Genomic DNA, 16,861 nt, shown 5'->3' with positions numbered 1-16,861 from the left:
TCACAGAATTAGAGTGTGTTTTTCAGTTTGCCAATTCTACTTGAGTATACTAGAGGAATAGTAGTAATTCACCTTTTAAGGCTGAAAATACTTTGTTAACACCATGGGAGTAGGTTTTAAAACCTTTGCAGAAACCTTGAGATATGGAAGATTTTCAAAGTTCCATTTTATGAGTTTAAAATTGCCATTTTAAACTAAAAAGCTGTTTTCCCCTACTCAATTTAACATATTTAAAAGGCATGCCAATGTATCTATTGATTTTTTAAAAATAGGTTTGCCATCTTGAAAGTATATTTTATGTATAAAGAACTCAATATCAGATGCTGATGTTAAGAATAACTTAAGTTTCTAGTTTAAAATACTAAAGAAAGTTAGTAAACTTAACTTCTTGTTTCCTCTCAAAGATTATTAGAGGAGTTCCATAATTCATTATTAAGAATTACTTCCTAAATAGCAACTTAACATAATGGCATAAAAATACCAGCTAAATAAATAAAGAACACATGATACACACAATAGCTAAGCATTGAAGAGTTGCCACAGATACAGTTTGTTATAATTATATCCGGTAATTGAATATGACTTAAAACAAAAATCCTAGAATCCTAGGAAGAACAAATTGAAGGTTAATATATTAATGTTAATACATTAATGTTTGTATTAATACATTAATATAAACGTGATAGAGAGGATAAAGCATTACATTTGGAGTGAGAAGACCTGGAATCAAATCCTGGCTCTGTTGATTTGTTGTTGTTGTTAGTCACTAAGTCATGTCTGACTCTTGCAGCCCCATGGACTGCAGCACACCTGTCTTCCCTGTCCTTTCCTATCTCCCAGAGTTTGCGCAGTCATGTCCATTGAGTCAGTGATGCCATCCAACCATCTCATCCTCTGTTGATCCCTTTTCTCCCTACCTTCAATCTTTCCCAGTAACAGGGTCTTTTCCATTGAGTCAGCTCTCCATATCAGGTGACCAAAGTATTGGAGCTTCAGCTTCAGCATCAGTGCTTCCAATGGACACTCAAGACTGATCTCCTTTAGGATGGATTGGTTGAATCTCCTTGCAGTTCAAGGGACTCTCAAGAGTCTTCTCTAGCACCACAGTTCGAAAGCATCAATTCTTCAGTGTTCACCCTTCTTTATGGCCCAACTCTCAACTCTCACATCTGTACGTAACTACTGGAAAAACCATAGCTTTGATTCTATGGACCTTTGTCAGCAAAATGATGTCTTTGCTTTTTAATATGCTGTCTAGGTTTATCATAGCTTTCCTTCCAAGGAGCAAGTATCTTTTAATTTCATGGCTGCAGTCACCATCCACAATGATTTTGGAGCCTAAGATCTGTTGATTTGGAAGCCTCAGTTTTCTAATATGTAAGATTAAACTGTTTTGCAAGGATATATCTCCCCTATGGAACATTTTGAGAGGCTGGCAAGTCCTATATAGACTCATTCTCAGAAATAATATTATAAAATGCTTAGATTTAAATACACAGGATCACAAAATAAACCAGTTGTATCAAAGTGCAGTTAACTAAATATGAAAGTACACATTTTAGTATTATAAAAACATTGAAAAATTAAGACACATTCAATATCAAAATTCATCAAAGTGTCTCATAACTTTCTTCTTTGGAATTAGTGGTGAGCTAAAGAACTGAAATGTGAGATGAAAATGCCTGATTTCGTTTAGTTCACAACGTCACAGATAATGCTAATACTATTGGTTTTATGGTATCGTCACATTTGAATGAAATATTAAATTTCAGTTAGAATTAAGTGAATATAAAAATGCTTTTTTTTTGGTCCATTAGTTTCATTGATCTAAATTCTTTCTGTGGAGCTCAGGATAATCACCTTGGGGCTTTAGGATTTTTAGATTCTTTCCAATTTCAAAATGTAGTCCTCTCTCTATGATTTCTCACCTGTTTATGTGTTCACATTGCCTGGGATCATGTTTATAAAATCTGAAGTTAAAAAATAACAAAATTGTGTGAAACCACTTTCAGTTGATCAAACAACAACAAAATGTTCTTCTCAGTATGATTAAAGTTTAATTTTTCACTGGTTCTGATTGAAATTTCTTATACAAATAGGTGACCAACCATCTAAGAGTGTCTATATAAATCAGAGTTCTCCAGGGTCCCAAGATCTGCATTTGGCCAGTTGGAGACCCAAGAGAACTGCTGGTGTAAGTTCTGGCCCAAATACCAGGGACTTGTATTATTATTCTACTTGGGACTTGAGACCCAAGAAGAACTGATGTTTCAGCTGAATACAGAAAAAGAAAAGACCCATGTCCCACTTCAAGGCAGTCAGGGAGGAGTTCTCGATTACTGGTGGGAAGGTCTGCTTTTTGTTCTATTTAGACCTTAAATTAATTGAATTAGGCCCATCCACATTAGGGAGGGCGATCTGCTTTAATCAATCTACCAATTCAAATGAAAATTTCATCTAAAATCACCCTTAAAGGCATTCCCAGAACAGTGTTGAGCAAATATCTGCACACCTCATGTTCTAGACAAGTTAACACATAAAATTAACCATCCTAATGCCTATAAAAAAATAATTTTTAAAATATCACAGACATCATTATCACAATTTAAACATTTTTATACTGTGTGAAAATCAGAATGATAAATTGCTTCTGCCCAATGAAAATTACAAAATAATGCTGAATGAATATAAAGTGACTTAATTTTATTATAATATGTAGAATGCAGTACTTTAATTTTGAATGTAATTCTTTTTTTGCTATTTGAGTAAGTAGTCATCTTAGATTTCTTAAGTATGTAGGGTGAGTATGTAAGCAAGAGAAAGCAGAAATAAAATGTTTGAATTATTAAACATGTTTTCAAATACTATAGACACCTGTCAAAGTGTCTTGGTATTGCTAGTCAACTAATGCAAATGTTGACTTAATGTCTTTATAGGTCACTTATATAATAATTTACTAAGAAGTTATTCCTTTCAGCTTAAAAGTATACTTGCAAAGAGCATACTGATTTAGGATTGCGGTTATGATTTCACTTCAGGTCTTCAACAGACTAGTGATAGGAAATTAAATGTGATATAATCATGGCTTTTGTCTGAACTTGCTTATTTTATAAACTGGAATAAACATGTCTGGTATCAAACATTAAGTGTGAAACATTTTGAACTCCTTGAATGAAATACTTAATATGTATTTATTCAGCCTTGTAAATAAATTAAAAAAAAATATTGATCTGTACAAATGTGTTACCAATCTTCTCCCACTTGTGGTGGCTAACTTCTAGAAAAGTGAAAAAAATAAATTTTATACTTCCCTCTCAGATAATAGTGCTTTTAGAGGTTGAGTAGATCAGCATCTGTTACCTGATATGGATCCATTACAATCCACTTCACTGCTGTGAGGGAAAACAATTTATATTAAATTAGAATACAGATTTAGGATCACTTCAGGTCTCTGAGTTTGGCCTAGAATTTAAAGTAGTGAATAATAAGAAGATTTAGAGGATAGGTTTTGTGTGCCAGAAATGTTTTCCTCTTAAGGGAAATCCCTAGATAATTCAATCTGAAAATTGGGTTCTTTTTAACCCTATTTTACTCTGAAGCTAGTTAGGAACAAAAGAACAAAATAAACTTAGACTTGAGGATCCTATAGTTCTGCCTTTCATCCCTGGTTAAATCATAAGAGAGTGGGTGGTAGGAAATAAGGTGCTAGGGGAGACAGAGGGAGAGACAGAGAAGCACTGGCCAGATAAGCTCTCCACACGATTTTACAGGGAAACTCAGTAGGTAAAGGATAGGCCCCAGGAGGTCTCCTTAGGGAACTCTGTGTCACCCCTGACCTTCCAATCTTGGATTGATTTTCTTGAATCTTTTACTCTTCATTTGGGCTTCACTTTGACAGGAGACTCAATAGTCCAGTGCCTTCAGCTATAGGGCCCAGCTACACCTTGGGCCGTGCAAGCCTATTATTCTGCACCCTGTTCTCCCAACCTAAATAGTCCATATTAGAACCAGAGATGTGGTTTAAGAGATCTTAACTGTCAAAACATAATTTAAAAACAATTCTGATAATATTCACCCCATTGACATCTTAGAGTTGGTTTACAAAAGAGTTTATGTGTGACAGAGGTGGCAATATAAACATTTAGGGAAAAGATATAGACTTTTCAATAGATGAGTGAAGTAAAGCAAGCCAGAGTAGGGGAAAGGATGCAGAAGTATTTTAAGAAATGTGATCCTGAAGGCTGGATATTACTTGTTTTATTTGCCTGAAAAACACAAAACATGAAAGCAATGATGTAGCTAGAAGAGATCACAGAAATAGACTGCAATGAAAATATTAAAGCTATGCGATGGGATTAGCCATGGAAAAAACAGAAAGACTACAGAATCTGTTCTGGTTTGGGGATGAATGCTTGGGTTCAGTAAAAGACTGAGGCAAAACAAGAATTGTGCTTCGAGTAACTGTTAGATAAAACAAAGGATGTAAGCATTGGTTGGAATTGATCATTTCTCCCATTTGGGGAACTTGCATATATGGGAAATTATTACTTTTTGTGAGAGGGAAACTATAACAATGATAACTGAGTAAAAGTGATATCAACATTTAAAACCACTATTATTTTTAAAACGTTAATTAAAAACAATTTTTACAGACAGTTCATGGAATTGAAAGATGTCAATTTTTATCCATGCCTGTTTAGAAAAAATTCTGTCTAAGGAGCATGGATAACGTTTAGAGTGAATGTAAGAATTATGTATACAAAATGAAACAAAGACCAAACCTATATTTTCACTGATGATGAATAGGGTACATGTGCTATCTCAAAGAGATGTAGATGTTGCTGCAGAAAGGGAAAGTAGATCACTTAAAAAATAAATTTTAATTTTATTAGCTAGAGTCTGGAAAGAGACTAGATTCCATCAAAGCCTATTAATAGCATAAAAAGGTGCAACAACCTAGATTTCACAAATTCAAACACCTCCAGTCACCACTCAGGACATTTGAATGAGCGAAGCAGCCAAACTCTAAGACACTAGTCATGGGACGCTGCTGAGTGTCTTGACAGCTCAGTGCAATGAAATTCAATTAGAAAAAAGTCTATTCTGGTGCAACAATTACCTTAATAGTTACCTGGATCTCTCAGAAATACTTGGGATTTCTTACATAATATTAAGTGGTCTCTTTGCTTTTCATGTTCCAGTACTTAAGGGTAGCTCTTCTTTAGATATTCCTTAAAGTCTCCCAGTTGGTATTAAAACTCTAGGAGTCTTGGCCCCAGGAGTATATGAAGGAGTGAAAGAGGGTTAATTATCTTTTCAGAAAACTAAGCTTTTAAAGGAAAGACTCGGTGTGTGTGTGTGCTGGGGAGGTCACCATAAAAGCATTAGGTCTCTCATTACACTGTATACTAGAACACTCATTACTTTTTATCCCCAAATATTTAGTTACCTAGTGCTTAGTGGTTAGCTGTTTTGCTCAGTTGTGTCCAACTCTGTGTAGCCGCCAGGCTCCTGTGGTTCCTCAGGAACCATGGGATTTTTGAGGCAAGAATACTGGAGTGGGTCACCGTTTCCTCCTGCAGAGGGATCTTCCCAACCCAGGGATGGAACCTGCCTCTCTCAGTTCTCATGCATTGGCAGGTGGATTCTTCACCCCTAGCACCACCTGGTGCTATCTAATTACCCAAGATATTTGTAAATGAAGTCAATCTGAAGCCTTGACTAGTTTATAAATCCTTACACCAATTTTCCATTTTAATTGATCTAAAGTTTGTTGCAAATATTTTTGATATCTATTTACTTTTCATTGATTGGTTTATAATATTGGTATGATTTCTGTCATATATCAACATGAATTAACCATAGGTGTACATATGTCCCCTCCCTGTATTAGTACCTCAAAAAAATAGATAAGTATTGAAACATTATTATATGTTTGAAGGATCTAGCACTGTAGCTGAAAAAGGTTGGAATAACTCAGTTTCTGAATATTAAAATACATGTTTCTAAATCTTTTGATAGGTTATATTTAAAAGTGTTTCCGAAATTATATCATGCCAAAGAAACATAGGAAGGGATTGAGGAGTCTATGTGCTGATTCAATGGCAAATTTGCACCAAATACATACTTTTTGCCTCATATTATATGTGATATTCTCACACTGTCGTCTCACTCCCCTCATGATTCCTGGTGAAGAGACTGGTATTCTTCCACATTTCATATTTGAGACAACAGCATCACATAAATATTCTAGATTTTTGGAAATTTTTTGAAGAAGACATTTTAAATCTTAATAGTTACAGGAACCCTTATTTAACTGGATTTTGATTTTTTTGTTTTATTTTTGTAAAGTTACTGTCATTTATTTTACATGCTAGACAACTCTTAGTTTAAGAAATAATAGTCCATCATTTTTTATTTCCCTAGAGGTTGCACTCAGCTTTGTGGTTCTCTTTGGTTTTGGTAATTGGCATATACTCGTAAGACATGTTGAGATAATTTTTGAATAAGAAATGGAGGAACTTTATTTTCTGTGGTTTTCCAAAAAAGCATTTTAAGAATAGAATTATATCCTACCTGATGCTTTTGAACTGTGGTGTTGGAGAAGACTCTTGAGAGTCCCTTGTACTACAAGGAGATCCAACCAGTCCATTCTGAAGGAGATCAGTCCTGGGTGCTCATTGAAGGGACTGATTTTGAAGCTGAAACTCCAATACTTTGGCCACCTGATGCGAAGAGCTGACTCATTGGAAAAGACCCTGATGCTGGGAAAGATTGAGGGCAGGAGGAGGAGGGGACGACAGAGGATGAGATGGCTGGATGGCATCACCGACACAATGGACATGGGTTTGGGTGAACTCCGGGAGTTGGTGATGGACAGGGAAGCCTGGCGTGCTGCAGTTCATGGGGTCGCAAAGAGTCATACACAACTGAGCAACTGAACTAAACTGAACTGAGACCATCCTTTAAATTTTCCGAAAACTTTTTAAAAAAGACAAAATTAAACCTTTGAGGGATTCTACATTCTCTTTTAATGAGTCATTAAAGTTTATAATAAATCTATTCCCAGGTGAAAATGAAAGTTAATCAGTGGTATCCAATTCTTTGCCATCCCATGGACAGTAGCCTGCCAGGCTCCTCTGTCCATGGAATTCTCTAGGCAAGAATATCAGAGTGGGTAGCCATTCCCTTCTCCAGGAGATTTTCCCAATCCAGGGATCAAACCCAGCTATCCCACATTGCTGGCAGATTCTTTACTGTCTGAGCTACCAGGGAAGCCCGAGAGTACTGGCGTGGTTTCTCTATCCCTTCTTCAGGATATCTTCCTGACCCAGGAATGGAACTGGGGTCTTCTGCATTACAGGCAATTCTTTACCAGCTGAGCTTCCAGGGAAGCCTGGTGATGCCAGTGTACAGAATTCAGCTACCAGTGCAGGAGACATAAGAGCTGTGGGTTCGATCCCTGGGTCAAGATCCCCTGGAGGAGGACATGGCAACCCATTTCAGTATTCTTGCCTAGAGAATCCCTTGGACAGAGGAGCCTGGCAGGACAGGCCATGGGGTCTTAAAGAGTTGGACATGACTGAAATGACTTAGCAGCAACAGCATAATTAAAATGCTTTTGCAGCAACAACAACAGGCAAAGCTTGATCTAGGCCAGTGCTAAAGTCACTCTCCAGTGAGCATGAACCTCATAGAAGAATGTTGGTACAAAGATTTCTGGTCTTCATTCTCAAAGATTCCCATTTGGGAGGGTATTGTTGTAGTCTAAGCATTTGTAGTTCATATTTCAAATAAGTTCCTGGGTGTCATTGATCCTGCTCATACTGGCCATTGACACTGCTCATATTGGCCCATGTTTCAAATAGCATTGGTTTAGGAATGACCTAAGAAGTATAGTGTGTGCTAACAATTTAAATTATGTTTTTCAGAAAAATAAGTTCAATTGTCCCAGAAGAGATCAGTGCCCAAAAACCAATATCAGTTCTGAGCAGATACAGGATGATGCTGATTACTTCATCAACCATCTTGGAGTTCCCACCGTGAGGTTTACTTATGAGGACATCAAAACATTAGAGGTGAGTGCTTACAGAAATGCAAAACACACACCATATATAGCAGGAATGCAGGATTTTATTTTATCTTGGCTATTCATCTTGCTTACCAAGTAGTTTACTCTAAAAAGTAGCTTCATTTAGAAAATTATTCTTGTTGTTCAGAGGCTTTGTAAGAATATTTGAAAACATCAGCTCTTTTCAATAGTGCTGAATTCAATTTAAAAAGATTTATACTGTCACTCACATTTTCGCAGCTTGCTTCTCAACAAGAAATGTGCACTTGTTGGATTAACATCAAAACATAATTGTAATCTTCAGTATTCACAGAAACAGATGACATATGCAATAGATTCTCCTCTCCTTGCCCAAGGGAAAGTACATTTCACCTGCTGTATGTTAATGTGAGTCTGTGGAGTAGCTTTCCAAAGTTTGTCAATAGTTTCCTTGACTAAAAAGATGCCACGTTTTTCTTATGAGGACATGAAGTTTTCTCCCAAAGGATGTCACAGAGGCCTGATTCACCTTAATTGTGTTCATTCTTATGTTGGACCTTAGCCTTTTTATCTTTCTCAGAGTTATGTCACAGGAAACTGTTGCTCTGCAGATCCAAACCTACCGAAAGATTTTTCCTTCTTTTACAAGATGATCTCTTCTTTGCTGGGAGGTATTTGAAAGCCTCTGGGGTGGCTTTCTTGAAGTAATTATTTCATGAACAAAACTGGCTGGAAAATGAAACCTTGTTTGTTTTTCAGTTACAGATGTTCCTAAAAAGTTGTATCTAAATTGTATTTTTATAGGCTCAGTATCAGATATGTGATCTCTTAATGTCTGATAATTTTTCGCTAAAGTGATCTTTGTGTTTCTCTGCAGACCTCTACCCTCACCCTTCATTTCCTCAGTGTGTGTCTGTGTGTGTATTAGGCACTCATTTTTGTCTGACTCTTTGCAACCCCATGGACTGTAGCCTATCAGGCTCCTCTGTCCATGGGATTCCCCAGGCAAGAATACTGGAGTAAATAGCTGTTCCCTTCTCCAGTGGATTTTCCCAACCCAGGGATAGAATCCTGGGCTCCTGCATTTCAGGAGGATTCTTTACCATCTCACCCACCAGTAGACACTTACAAACGATCACTAACAACTTATATTCTTGGAGGGAGAATTTCTGGATGACTCCTATTGTATATGAATTCTTGGGTAGTGGAAAAGCAATCACTGTGATTTATGGTGTTTAAAGTTAAATTTTCATCAATTCAGTTCAGTTCAGTCTCTCAGTCATGTCTGACTCTTTGCGACCCCATGAATCGATGGGGAACGTGTATAGAGGTATCTTTGCTCATACCAAGCCTACTATATACACTTTAATGAAATTGATGTATTAAGAAATTAACTCACTTTTTAATTTTCCTAGTTGACACATTTTAACATCTTTTTATCTTCCTCCATCCCATCCCAGCCCATCCAGCTCCTGTCATGTTAGCACGTTGAAAGAAAGCTTTTATTCAATACATGTTTAATTCATGCTGGTTGAGTTTAAGCCAAGAATTTAGAGAGGCAATATAGTATAGCCTTAGTAATGAGACTGTACTTGTCTTTGGGGGCTTCCCTGATAGCCCAGTTGGTAAAGAATCCGCCTGCAATGCAGGAGACCATGGTTCAATCCCTGGGTTGAGAAGATCCCCTGGAGAAGAGAAAGCCTACCCACTCCAGTATTCTGGCTTGAAGAATTCCATGGACTGTATCATGGGGCCACAAAGAATCGGATACAACTGAGCAACTTTCGCTTTGACTTTGGATTCAAGTTCTAGACATGATTTAACTTTTTTAAGAACTGTTTTTTATAGATGAGGGAACCTTAGTGTATATACAGAATCTATAGTGCCATTGTTTAGTTGCAAAGTTGTGTCCAACTCTTTTGAAACCCCAGGGACTGTAGCCTACCAGGCTCCTCTGTCCACGGGCTTCTCCAGGCAGGAGTACTGGAGTGGGTTGCCATTTCCTTCTCCAGGGGATCTTTTTGACTCAAAGATGGAACTCACGTCTCCTGCTTGACAGGCAGATTCTTTACCGCTGAGCCACCAGGGAAGCCTCTATAGAGCCATGGTAAAGATTAAATGCTTACCATGCATGTAAGAGACTTGGCTAACATTAAGTATATAGTAAGGCTTCATTACCCATAGCTACCATCAGAATTATTATTATCTGACTTGCACATTATTGGGGGAGTTTCAGAACTTTTTTGATAAGACATTAGCGGGAGGGAGGAGTTTCCTAATCATTAAGAAAAGCGTACTTCTAAGGCTGACTAGGTGGGTTATGATGAGTTGGAAGATCTGAGGGTGTAATGGGAGGAAATTTGGAAAGAGGTCCCAGTGAAGTTCTCTGAGGTTACGCTTTAGTCTCTTGGTCATGTCTGACTCTTTGCAACCCCATGGACTGTAGCCCATCAGGCTCCTCTCTCCATAGAGTTCTCCAGGCAAAAATATTGGATTGGGTTGCTATTCCCTTTTCCAGGAGATCTTCCCACCCCAGGGATTGAACTTGAGTCTTCTGCATTACAGGCAGATTCTTTACAATCCAAGCCACCAGGGAAGCCCAAGTTCTCTGAAGGTATGATTATAATGTGAGACTCCCCAGGATAACTCATGGGCTACATGGGGTGGCAAATGAGTCCAACAGGACTTAGGGACTAAACAACAAAAACCTCAGGCTAAAGTTTATCCCCTAGAACTGGATTGGTCTGAATGAGCTAATCAGTTTTTCAGATTATACACAGAATGTGTAACTCCCATCATCAAAATATTTTCTACTGTATTTGTCTCCAAGAAAAGTAATTAAAAGAGAATCTTCTGTGTTTTATAACTAATGACCTTGTTTATATTGCTTTAGTGTGAGAAAAAATTTAATGGATTTGTCCCTTACAAAATGTGAAAGCTTGAGATGAGACAATTTTGTATGGTGAACTGTCCAAAGAACAGATAATAGCCTTTGCTTTCTGTGTTAACCTATAATAAATATTTGTATGCAGTTATTAAGAGGAATTATAAACATTGAAAGACTTTATCCACGCTTTAAAGAATATTTATCCTGTGTCAATTAGTAAAAGCAGATAAGGAAATTAGAGCTTTTCCCATGCAATGAAGATAAAATATATATTATGTTTATGTATTGCATAATATACTATATGTGTAATATAATATGTAATGTCTACCACTTATTGAATACTTGCTTTGCTAAATAGTTCTACATTAGGAAATATTTTAAATTACCTTGTAGAAGGAAATGGCAATCCACTACACTATTTTTGCTTGGAAAATTCCATGGACAAAGGAGTTTGACAGGCTACTGTCCATGAGGTTGCAAAGAGTTGGATGCAACTTAGCAACTGAGGTATATTACTTTATCTCGTTTATCATTTACAATATCCCTATGAGTCACCTTTTATTACTGGCTTTTTTTTTTTTTTGCTGGGGATGAAATGGAGCTTAAAATCAAGTAGCTTATCCAACATCATAAAGCTAATAAATGGCCAAGATAGAAGTTTATCTAGATCTCTTTAACAGTATTCCTCAACTATTACAATAATCCTCAACTATTACATTAAAGTTTGCAAATTTGTAGCCCAAGGGAAAGATCCAGTCCACAGATATCTTTTGTTTGTTCTGAGCTTTATTGAAAACTTGAATTTCTGGAAGCAATGGATTCCTTTTTCCATGGAAACAGTTGGCTAAATTGTGCATTACAATAACAATATTAAGCATATTTCTTCAACACATCTTTCTACCAAAACTTAGGAAATGAATGATCCAACAACCTAAAGGGCCACATGTTTCACCAGACTCCTATCACCTCTATTACCTGTCTGGAGGCTGTAGAAACTGAGTTTGTTATCTTTGTGCTCAGTATCTTTGCATTTTAAGTAAAAGAACTTAAAGCTATAGTCCCTTTCACTTTAAAAATTGTATATGCATTCTAAGTATGCTAACATTATACTCATGTTTTTAAAGAAATTATTTATTTATAATTTATTTAGGTGATTATAATGCAAATCTAGAATTTCTGACAGGATTTTTAATCTAGCAAGATTGATCATGAATCTATTATATTCAATTTCCACAAGTAAGTAGTGATAATAAGAGAAAAACTACCTGTAGTAGACTAGACTAGTATGGTAGACACCACTTTTGGGGAAGATATTGAACATTATTAGTTCTAACATTTTTTAGTGAAATATGACATTTTATAATAAGTACTCCCAATATTTCATACTATCCATATTCCCACCAGTAAGTTTTCCCTGTAGTTTCTCAGGATGTTCATATATTGCATAGATTGCTTGAAATACCTTTCATCTTTCAGCTTTTCTTGACATCTATACTCTAATTTTACAATAGTTAAATTTCACAAACGAAAAGCAATCTGTGGCTTTGCCAAATGTTAGAATTATTCCACCTCATAAGCTATCACCTTGTTAATTGAAACGTCTCTAGTTGTAAACTTCATTTAAATAAGGTTTTCACTTTCTAAACATCGTTGCACCTGTTAGAAGAAGCATTTTGCACAGATTAAATACAATGCAGAGATTACTGAAAAGAAAATGAAAAGACAGATGCTTTCTGATTAAGAGTGCAATATTTATGACAAGCCGGTGGTCCAATGCACATTTCTTCTGTCACTTAACAGCTGTTACATATAATTTTTGTTCCAGTTCAGTATATTTACTCTCTATAGGGCATGTCAGAGGGTCTGACTTTCTTAGTATATCAATAGATCAATCCATGCCCTAACAAGTTTTATACCACAATTTGAAGCTCTGGTTCCTCACTCTGTTTGACCTTACATTTTTTGCTCTTCTGCTTGAAAAATTCTATTTTAAACCCAATTTACCTCTATAATGGAGCATTTAACATTTAAATTATAATGAGCTAAGAGGGTATTACAGCTTTTATATAGCAGAGATTTTTGCACAATTGTTTCAATATCTCTTGGTACCCCAGCAAATGAAAATCAAGTAGCATAGGTATTTGGAAACTCTTACTAATTTCTTTTAAGTTAGATGACTTTGATATAAATTCTGATTCTTAAACTGATACACAAAAGCATGAATGTGTGTGTGTGTGAGAAAGAGAGAACTTTAAGGTATGGGATAAAAATAATTGTTTGTGCAGACGCAATACAGTTGCAATTGATACATACATATTTTGGAGCAAAATATCTCATAGTTTACATGGTGATTATGTTTTATTCTACTGAACAAGTTGAGAAAAAAACTTACGTTACTTAAATTAGAGATTATTTTGTCATTTTCATTTTTTCTTGGGAACTTAGTCACTGTCATTGTTATGTTAATAGGTAATAGCTTTTCAAAAGTCAATTAAAATCTTTTTACTTTAGAAACTGAAGAGTTATGCATAACTATGCAAAAACTGAACTTTTTTTGGTAGTGTCTGATAGAATCTGTTTCATACTGTAGCTACACAACAAATTAATGTCACTTAGAAATGAGATTTTACCTTTTCTGTTTCAAAATGGACCAATTCCAAACAGGATAGAAAGGGGTTTTTCAGTGTTTTTTCAAGCTCATTTGTTTTCTTTGTAAGTTATTTTAGGAAAAGAAGACTGTCAGATAAAAATATATAGTATGATTATTTTCAGATCTTAGAGTAGATGCTTCAAATATTTTGTTCTAAAGACCTATTTGCATTTATTAGTACTGAACACTCCAAAGAAAAGAGCTTTTTGTTTATGTGAGTTGTTATTCATTCATCAAGTCATGTCTGACTCTTTGCAACCCCATGGACTGCAGCACACCAGGGTTCCCTGACCTTCACTATCTCCAGGAACTTGCTCAAACTCATGTTCATTGAGTCGGTAATGCCATTCAACCATCTCATCCTCTGTTGTCCCTTCTCCCCCCGCCCTCAGTCTTTCCCAGCATCAGGGTCTTTTCCAATGAATCGGCTCTTTCCGTGAGGTAACCAAAGTATTGGAGCTTCAGCTTCAGCATCAATGCTACCAATGAATATTCAGAGTTGATTTCCTTAAGGATTGACTGGTTTGATCTCCTTGTTGTCCAAGGAACTCTCAAAAGTCTTCTCTAGCATCACAATTCAAAAGCATCAATTCCTCAGCACTCTTTATGGTCCAACAATCACATCTGTATGTGACTGCTTTGTCAGCAAAGTGATGTCTCTATTTTTTAATATGCTGTCTGGGTTTGTCAGAGCTTTTCTTCCAAGAAGCAAATGTCTTTTATTTATTTATTTTTTTAAATTTTATTTTATTTTTAAACTTTACATAACTGTATTAGTTTTGCCAAATATCAAAATGAATCCATCACAGGTATACATGTGTTCCCCATCCTGAACCCTCCTCCCTCCTCCCTCCCCATACCATCCCTCTGGGTCATCCCAGTGCACTAGCCCCAAGCATCCAGTATCATGCATTGAACCTGGACTGGCATCTCGTTTCATATATGATATTTTACATGTTTCAATGTCATTCTCCCAAATCTTCCCACCCTCTCCCTCTCCCACAGAGTCCATAAGACTGTTCCATACATCAAATGTCTTTTAATTTCATGGTTGCAGTCACGGTCTGCAGTGACTTTGGAGCCCAAGAAAATAAAATCTGTCACTGCTTCCACTTTTTTCCCCTTCTATTTGTCACGAAGTAATTTGGAAGGACTGGTTTTAAAGCTGAAACTCCAATATTTTGGCCACCTGATGCGAAGAGCTGACTCATTTGAAAAGACCCTGATGCTGGGAAAGATTGAGGGCAGGAGGAGAAGGGGACGACAGAGGATGAGATGGTTGGATAACATCAGGGACTCAATGGACATGAGTCTGGGTGAACTCCGAGAGTTGGTGATGGACACGGAGGCCTGGTGTACTGCGGTTCATGTGGTCGCAAAGAGTCGGACACGACTGAGCGACTGAACTGAACTGAATGTGACCAGATGCCATAATCTTAGATTTTTGATTGTTGAGTTTTAAGTCAGCTTTTCTACTCTTTTTTCACAATCATCAAGAGGCTCTAGCTCTTCTTCACTTTTGTTATTAGGGTGCTACCTTCTGCATATGTGAGGTTGTTGATATTTCTCATAGAAACTTTTATTCCAGCTTGTGCTTCATCCAGCTTGGCATTTAACGTAATGCACTCTGTATAAGTTAAATAAGCAGGGTGACAATATACAGCCTTGATGTACTCCTTTCCCAATTTGGAACCAGGCTATTGTTCCATGTCAGGTTCTAACTCTTGCTTCTTAATCTGCATACAGGTTTCTCAGGAGACCAATAAGGTGGTCTGGCATTCCCATATTTTGAAGAATTTTCCAGTGTTTGTGATTCACACAGTTAAAAGCTTTAGTGTAGTCAGTGAAGCAGAAGTAGATGTTTTTCTGAATTCCCTTCTTTTTTCTGTGATCTAATGGATGTTGGCAATTTGATCTCTGGTTCCTTTGCCTTTTCTAAATCCAGCTTGTACATCTGGAATTTCTCAGTTTACATACTGCTGGCACCTAGTTTGAAGGATTTTGAGCATTACATTAGTAGCATGTGAAATTAGTACAATTGTGCCATAGTTTGAACATTCTTTGGCATTGCCCTTCTTTGGGATCATAATGAAAACTGACCTTTTCCAGTCTTGTGGCCACTGCTGCATTTTCCAAATTTGCTGAGATATTGAGTGCACTAATACATGCAGATATTAATATTAACCATGTTAGAAGTGAAAACTGAAGAAAAATATATAGTATTTATTATTTTTTTAAATATCAATACATTTAAATTATATAAATAATTTATTTTATAAAAGATAATTATCAATTTTTAATTTTTTAAAATATCAATACATTTAAATGAATATAACTTTTTAAAAATATCAAATCATTTAATGAATATAAATAACTTATTTTTATAAAAGGTAATTATATTTCCCAAGAGAAGAAAACACAAATGAGAAGAGTGCACTATTTTATATTTTGTCAGTCTTTTTAATGTGACTTAATACTATAACAGATAGCTCAACTCTCATATCAGGTTTTGCATTCTGTTGTAACATATTGTTTTGCTAGAAATGGTCATATAATGACAGACATTTTTATTTTATATATATATATATATATATATATATACTGGAGAAGGCAATGGCACGCCACTCCAGTACTCTTGCATGGAAAATCCCATAGACGGAGGAGCCTGGTAGGCTGCAGTCCACGGGATCGCAGAGTTGGACACGACTGAGCGACTTCACTTTAACTTTTCACTTTCATGTACTGGAGAAGGAAATGGCAACCCACTCCAGTGTTCTTGCCTGGAGAATCCCAGGGATGGCAGGGCCTGGTGGGCTGCCGTCTATGGGGTAGCACAGAGTCGGACATGACTGAAGTGACTTAGCAGCAGCAGTAGCAGGCAGCAGCAGTAGCAGCAGCAGCAGCCAGGTATTAGTTTCCTGAAGGTTAGTTTGAGTGAAGCTCTATTAATAACTTTCTAAACCCTATATACTTGTGAATGTAGCGTGAAAATGAAAGTGAAAAAGGCATGTAACGTAACTGTCATTATGAAAATAGATTAGTCTCAGTGTCACTTTCAGGCGTCTGAACCACATTTGGAGGGATACTGATTTGAGAGAATGGCCTTGATTAAACTATTCTACAGTTGGCCCTCTGTATCCACATGCAGAACCTGTGGATATGGAGAGTCAATATCCACTGAGTCATTTTATATAATGGGCTTGAACATCTGTGCATTTTGGAATCCATGGGTAAGTGTGTCAACAGATACTGAGGGATAACTGTGGTTTAGTTT

The 16,861-nt window shown here is 36.5% G+C and overlaps 1 protein-coding gene across 8 annotated transcripts in view; it reads left to right on the top strand.

Moving 5' to 3' along the window:
- NAALADL2 (N-acetylated alpha-linked acidic dipeptidase like 2) overlaps positions 1-16,861 on the top strand; it is a 1,562,846-nt gene that overhangs the window by 1,254,722 nt on the left and 291,263 nt on the right. For all 8 annotated transcript variants that reach the window (XM_024995414.2, XM_059888525.1, XM_059888521.1 and 5 more), the window contains one exon: positions 7,932-8,078. In XM_024995414.2, the coding sequence (XP_024851182.1) occupies positions 7,932-8,078 (147 nt within the window). The remainder of the gene's footprint in view (positions 1-7,931; positions 8,079-16,861) is intronic.

This window comes from Bos taurus, chromosome 1, assembly GCF_002263795.3.
Source record: "Bos taurus isolate L1 Dominette 01449 registration number 42190680 breed Hereford chromosome 1, ARS-UCD2.0, whole genome shotgun sequence".
Taxonomy (NCBI): Eukaryota; Metazoa; Chordata; class Mammalia; order Artiodactyla; family Bovidae; genus Bos; species Bos taurus.
The sequence above is the reverse complement of the archived record's forward strand: the minus strand, read 5'-3'. Positions and strand labels throughout refer to the sequence as shown.